This window comes from Plectropomus leopardus, chromosome 6 (genome assembly GCF_026936395.1).
Source record: "Plectropomus leopardus strain MGB_pleo_1.0 chromosome 6, ASM2693639v1, whole genome shotgun sequence".
NCBI classification, from domain to species: Eukaryota; Metazoa; Chordata; class Actinopteri; order Perciformes; family Serranidae; genus Plectropomus; species Plectropomus leopardus.
This window is the reverse complement of record NC_142181.1, coordinates 22833885-22840686: the sequence shown is the minus strand read 5'-3', so window position 1 is coordinate 22840686 and position 6802 is coordinate 22833885. Positions and strand designations below refer to the sequence as shown.

General features: G+C 41.0%; 1 protein-coding gene across 2 annotated transcripts; it reads left to right on the top strand.

Annotated features, from left to right (window-relative positions):
• Window positions 1-1343: 1343 nt before the first annotated feature.
• Window positions 1344-5913, top strand: LOC121943063 (extracellular calcium-sensing receptor-like). Of its 2 annotated transcripts, none has more exons than XM_088078276.1 (10): window positions 1344-1456; window positions 1598-1901; window positions 2061-2147; window positions 2269-2376; window positions 2515-2694; window positions 3763-4236; window positions 4336-4566; window positions 4682-4805; window positions 4912-5384; window positions 5473-5913. In XM_088078276.1, the coding sequence occupies exons 6-10, from the start codon at window positions 3859-3861 to the stop codon at window positions 5911-5913; spliced, it is 1647 nt and encodes a 548-aa protein (XP_087934402.1). In that variant the 5' UTR covers window positions 1344-1456; window positions 1598-1901; window positions 2061-2147; window positions 2269-2376; window positions 2515-2694; window positions 3763-3858. The 2 variants fall into 2 exon arrangements, with proteins under 2 accessions (XP_087934402.1, XP_087934403.1); XM_088078277.1 differs by having other exon boundaries at window positions 1365-1456; window positions 3853-4236.
• The last annotated feature ends 889 nt before the right edge of the window (window positions 5914-6802 follow it).

The following is a 6802-nucleotide window of genomic DNA, read 5'->3' as shown; positions in this document are numbered from 1 at the left end:
ACAACTGTATCATAAAGCTCAGCACTCTGTCTTAGGGCAACACTGTCCTTCCTCTTCTGAGAGTCACACAGGGACATATTAGGTGAATACGGACACATATGTGACCCGAGGCAGCACAACAAAGAGCATGTAAATTCTCTTTGCTACACACTCTGTGCTGCTTTGTTTTGTAGCCTGCAGGGTTTGTCCTGATAATGATATGCACAACAACCTAATGACTCATTGATTTCACTACACGAAACCTGTTTAACCCCATCCAAGAAGTTTGGATGCAAGACTGAGAAATACACAGAAATAGGGACAGTAGTCTATAAAAGCACTTAAACATTAAGTAAAAAAAAAAAAAAAAGAAAGAAATTATTGTTTCCATGAAACAAATAATGTTACCACTTAAAAGTTGCACTATATTTCAGTTAATACTCTAGTGTAATACACTTACATTATTTGTGTGCACCGTATGTAAACATTTTCTGTACCTCTTTCACTTTATCACAGTGAGCAATACATATAAGGTTCTGATACAACCATGAAGATCTACTGCCTGCCACTTCAAATCACTGAAGGATGAGTTGAGGCCTATTCAGGCATGACATGGTGACATGACACAGCTCACGTCTTTCTCCATTATGGTCAGTGCTTTTTTCCAGTTCTTTGTTATTGTTGTTACTGTGAAACAGGAGGGTTATTTTTCCATTGATCACAGGCCCGGGGGAAATTAGGTCAAATTGACAGTTGTGTTATGTGGCAGGTAGCATATATAAGATACAGGGCATCATCTCCCATTTGACGCTCAGGACTGGATAGCTTGTCAGTGCATTGCTATTGCAATGAAGATGCAGAACTCGGGAGACATTAAATGAACATTACCTTGTAATATAGGTTTAGGTTAATCATATAATTTTTTTTTCTAACAAATTGTTTACGTTACCAGTGACTTTTGTATCCAAATTTACTAGAACTATTGCAGTACTAAACTGTGTTATCTCAATTGGGTCATAATGTGTTATTTTCTCTGTCTTAGCGCTTGCTTTTTACCAACAACTGACAATTTTTTTGGTGCTTTGTCAGTTTACAGTTTGCTTACTTGGCTCATTCTTCACTGTTTCTTTGGGTTATCCAAACAAATATTACTTGAACTAGTGTAAACATGTATTAGCTATCAAGGGTCTTAAAATAGAATAAGGATGAGTCATTTTTGGATGAGATCAGCAGAGTCCAATCTGTCTTTGAAAAGGACTGGGCTTGTGTTTTTGAGTCTCCTATGGTGTGTGATTTGTCCCATCAAGACCCACCAAGAAGAGAGCCAACAATGCACAATAATACCAGGGTCTAAGTCCCTGCCTGTTCTTGAGAAAAAGGGGGACATCATCTTGGGGGGACTCTTCTCCCTTCATGACATGGTGCTGGAGCCCAGTGTCTCCTTCAGCTCGACACCTCCTCCTGCACAGTGCACTAGGTAACTTTATTATCTCTGCTGACATGGCTACATATGGCACAAATCAAAGTTCTTTCTTTTTAACAAGGTTTCGCACTCATGATTGCATTGAAAACTGCAAATGCTTCAAACTGTGCTTCAAGACATGTTCTCTTCCTACAGATTTAACTTCCGGACATTTCGTTGGATGCAAACGATGATCTTTGCCATTGAGGAAATCAACAGAGATGGCAAACTACTTCCCAACATCACGCTGGGCTACAAGATCTATGATTCATGTAGTACACCCCATCAAGCTCTGAGGGGCGCCATGGAGTTAGTGGGGAGTGAGAAGGATTCAGGGGTTGAAGGACAAACACAGAGTAAAGGCACCTGTTATGGGACTGTACCAGTAGTGATAGGAGATGGAGGCTCTACTCAGTCTCTCGTAGTGGCCCATTTTCTGGGAGTCTTTCATGTGCCACAGGTAATCAGTCATAGCTACTCAACAACTGTGTACCACACCATAGTGGCTTTATCCTTTGGGTACTGGAAGTTAAGGCCAACCAAATGATTAAAGACACATTTAATGCTGGACAATGTACATCATAAAATGAAATTACAAAGTGTGTTTTCTTCCCCGCAGGTAAGTTATTTCTCCAGCTGTGCCTGTCTCAGCGATAAAAAGGAGTTTCCTGCATTTTTAAGGACCATGCCCAGTGACTTCTTCCAGGTTAGAGGCAGCAGATACTGAATCAGATTACTCCCAATGTGCCATTACCTCTAGACATAAAAAATGTCCACATTTTAATTTCTGAAACAACAGAAATAACTCTTTCTCTCTCTGTCCTTAGGTAGATGCATTAGTTCAACTTGTCAAGCATTTTGGCTGGACTTGGGTGGGTGTGATAGCAGGGGATGATGCATATGGTCATGGTGGGGCAAACATCTTTGCCAATGAGGTGGGTGACACACAAATTGAGATTATGAATTTAATAAGAATAAACTGACAATTTGTAATTTTTAATGTGTAACTTATTGAACACGCCATAAACATAATTTGAAGTAAGTTGTCATGTATTCCCCTGTTGCTCTTTTAGGTGAGAATGTTAGGTGCTTGCATTGCCCTTCATGAGATCATCCCTAAGAACCGAGCACAGACCGCCATTTCATCTATCATTTCCAAGATCCACTCCTCTGGAGCTCGGGTGATTCTAGTGTTTGCTGTGGAACAAGATGCATCAGCACTGTTTGATGAAGCTCTCAGGCATGACACTTAAGTTTGGAATTTTCCACAACACTGTAGTATTTTTAAATTTTTTTTAAAGATTATTTTTTGGGCTTTTATTGCCTTTAATTGATAGGACAGTGTGAGCGTGAAAGGGGTAGAGAGAGAGGGGGAGACATGCAGCAAAGGGCTGAGGCTGGTCTCGAACCAGCAGCCACTGCAGTGAGGACACAGCTTCTGCACATGGGGTGCCACTCTATTCACTGACCCACCAGGCGCCCCAACACTATAGTATTTTAATTAGGGCCGTCAATCGACTAAAATATTTAATCACGATTGATCGCTTGATTGTCCATAGTTAACTCGCGATTAATCGTAAATTAATGGCACATTTTTAGTCTGTTTTAAATGTACCTTGAAGATTTTTTTTTTGTGCACTTATCAATATGGGAGTGGATAAATATGCTTACCTTATGCAAATGTACATATATTATTATTGCAACAATCCAGAAAAATTACTCTCTAGAATATTCCCTAGAATAACCTCAAAGGTACTGAATGCTTAAAAAATATGCTGAAAGAGAAACTCCAGCATTTCTGTATGGAAACTGTAATGGCCAGTTGGAGACTTTGTGCGATGCAGGGCACATACTCTGATACTCAACTGGGGCCTCCTGGCCATTGCAAACATGTTGCGTGCACTATCAGTGTGCTGACTTTATGTTCAGTGTCCCATTGTCTGGCTACCTGCATAAACTATCCAACATGGTCTGCCTGTGGTGAGGGGGAAGACGGCTCTGTGTATCAGCTGTGGGCTTGGCCAGCAAGTGGTATTTGAGACTCAATGTACTCCGGTGGTAACTCACTTCACATCGACAGTAAATGCAAATAACTTTGGTCTTGAAGAGAGAACCATCTGAAAGGGCTTTGAAGCAGAACTTACCATTAAAAAAAAAAAAAAAATCAATTTCTGTGCATGGAGGTTTGTTTCTGCTTACTATCCACAGCATCGATGCATCGCTGATGAAAACCCACTATGTATTGTTGGTTTTTGTTGATACTGGTGTATTGGGTTTGAATTTATGAAAATGTCATCTTCATATATCTTTAATTTAGACAGGGGCTCACTGGGATACAGTGGCTGGCAAGTGAAGCTTGGAGCACAGCTGCTGTCCTCTCCACCCCCAAAAAGCATCACCACATCCTCCAGGGTTCTATGGGATTTGCCATTCGGCGAGCACACATCCCTGGATTGCAAGACTTTCTGCTTCGCTTGCATCCTTCGAGCACTGATGCCCTTGCAGATCCCTTCCTGATACCATTCTGGGAAGAAGTGTTTCAGTGCAGCCTGGGTGTGCAGAATGAAGGTCAAGAACATAATGGTGGAGGTAAATCTCCATGCTCTGGGGCTGAAGAGCTAGGGAGTGTGAAGAACATCTATTCAGATGTGTCACAGCTGAGGATTTCCTACAATGTCTATAAGGCTGTGTATGCCATTGCCCATGCACTCGAGGCTATGAGAAGCTGTGTGAAAGGAAAAGGGCCATTTCATCTGCAGACCTGTCCAGATGTAGACAGTATACAGCCATGGCAGGTACAACTCCAGATTTTCCATTAATTCAGATAAAAGTTAGTGATGCAAGAATATTATTGATAGAATTTATACTACAAGATATGCACTTTCTTCCCTTAGCTGCTTCATTACATAAAACAGGTGGAATATTTGAACTCATTTGGTGATGAAACCAAGTTTGATGAAAATGGCGACCCTACAGCCATGTATGACCTAGTAAACTGGCAACTAAATCCAAACGGAGATATGGAGTTTGTCACAATTGGAAAATTCGATGAGACTACTAAAGTTGGAAAGCAAAAACTCCAGATACAGGAAGGTGTCATTGTATGGAACGGCAACCAAACACAAGTATGGATCTGTATATAATAAAATAGTGTTTTGTGAAATGCATTTTCTGAAATAAGTTTTTCATTATGTGACATGTTTTGTGACCAGTGTAGTATGCATTTCCTCTTTTGCTTAGATTCCCTTGTCAGTGTGCAGCAGCATTTGTCCCCCAGGTACCAGGAAGGCAATCAGACCTAACTTCCCTATCTGCTGCCATGATTGTGTGGTTTGCGCAGCGGGAGAGATTAGCAATCAGACTGGTGAGGAGGAAAGGCTACTTTCTTACATTATGTTTGATCATCTGACCCACAGTCGCAGTGGTAATGCCACAGTATAGCAGCTAACACCTTCTTGTCTTTCCGTTAGATGCCATAGAGTGTGTGCGCTGTCTGACAGACTTCTGGTCTAATGATGAGAGGACAGCCTGTATCCCCAAACAGGTGGAATTCCTCTCCTTTAGCGACACCATGGGCATCACCTTGACGGCTATTTCTCTCATTGGCTCTTTCTGCACCTGTGTTGTGGCCTTCATATTCTCCTATCACAGAACCACTCCGATTGTCAAGTCCAATAACTCTGAGCTGAGCTTCCTGCTGCTCTTTTCCTTAACTTTGTGTTTCCTGTGTTCTCTGACGTTCATTGGCCGGCCCTCAGAGTGGTCCTGCATGCTGCGACACACAGCATTTGGCATCACATTTGTCCTCTGCATCTCTTGTATCCTAGGGAAAACTATAGTTGTGTTAATGGCCTTTAAGGCTACACTTCCAGGCAGTAATGTGATGAAATGGTTTGGACCTGCACAGCAAAAGGCAATCATTACCTTGTGTACACTGGTCCAGGTAAGGACTGCAGACTGTTTATTTGCTTTTAATTGTTAGGGGAGCATTTGTTCAAATGTTTGAATAAGACATATTTCTTTTAATGCAGGTAATCATCTGCATAGTGTGGCTGGTTGTCGCTCCACCCAGCCCACGCCGATTGTTCCCACGTAAGAGCTTTATTGTCATTCTGTTGTGTGACGAAGGTTCACCCGTAGCATTCGCTCTTGTCCTGGGCTACATTGGCTTGCTGGCCTGCCTCTGCCTTCTCTTGGCCTTCCTGGCAAGGAAACTGCCAGACAACTTCAATGAGGCCTGGCTCATCACATTCAGCATGCTCATTTTTTGTGCAGTGTGGATAGCCTTTGTGCCTGCCTACATTAGTTCTCCAGGGAAGTACTCCACAGCCACAGAGGTGTTTGCTATATTGGCTTCCAGTTATGGACTGCTGGGCTGTATCTTTGCACCAAAGTGCTACATTATCCTACTAAGGCCAGAAAAGAACACATGGAAACACCTGATGTCGAAAGCTGCCACAGGAAAATTTTAGATCATTTTTATTCAATGTAGATTTTATGCACTTCTTTTACATATATGTGTGTGTGTGTGTGTGTGTGTGTGTGTGTAAATGATATAATTTCATGTTAAAATATGTGATTTAGGGGGTGATTACTGAGTGGTTGCAGAGACAGTTCATAGGCCTCCTGTCCTGTACTGTATGAACAGTAACATTCTACCGCTAGATGGTGGTAGTGTGCTATTAATGCTGCCTTCTGTCATCGGGAAATGCACAACTACACACCGTAATCCTAACCAAGAACCTTCTCTAATGTCCTTACAATTTACCTTTATATCAGATCACTTTCCTTTTCTCATCTTTGCTTTAGTTAAAATCTTTTTTTTAACTTTATTTCTGGTGAGTGGTGCAGAAATAAAAATGGGCAGTATAATTACAGTAACAATACAAAAACAGTCCATAACCATAAAAAGCGATGATATCCTATATGCAGTGACTTATGCGGAAGGATTAGCTTTCACTTCTTCTCACTCCTTTATGAATATGTGAAGTGAGTCATTTTGTATTTGGTCAATATACCTTTGTTTTTTGTCTGTCTGTTTTTGTATAATATTTTCTTTATTTTCTTTTTTACATGTTCAAAATAAAAAAAAAAAAAATCAAACCAAACCAAACCCCCTATAGGCTTTTTTGTCTGTAATACGAAAAAAATCAGTCAAACACTTTACAAAAACACAATACTGTTCTCAAATCAAATGTTTTTTTGTTGTTTTTTTTTCCAGCTATATGACACCTCTTTGAAGCTCTCAATAGTAATGTGAAGGACAGTTCATTGCTAGCACTGAATTGAATTTGGCAGCAGTGTCCATGCTGATTTGACCTGAGATAGAATGATGAGGCCCAGGGTCTCTGAGGTATGCTC

Coding starts and splice junctions, on each gene's coding strand:
- LOC121943063 (XM_088078276.1), top strand. CDS start 3,859: ATGGGATTTGCCATTCGGCGAGCACACATCCCTGGATTGCAAGACTTT. Junction 4,806..4,911: donor AGAGATTAGCAATCAGACTG/GTGAGGAGGAAA, acceptor TCTTTCCGTTAG/ATGCCATAGAGTGTGTGCGC. Junction 5,385..5,472: donor CCTTGTGTACACTGGTCCAG/GTAAGGACTGCA, acceptor CTTTTAATGCAG/GTAATCATCTGCATAGTGTG.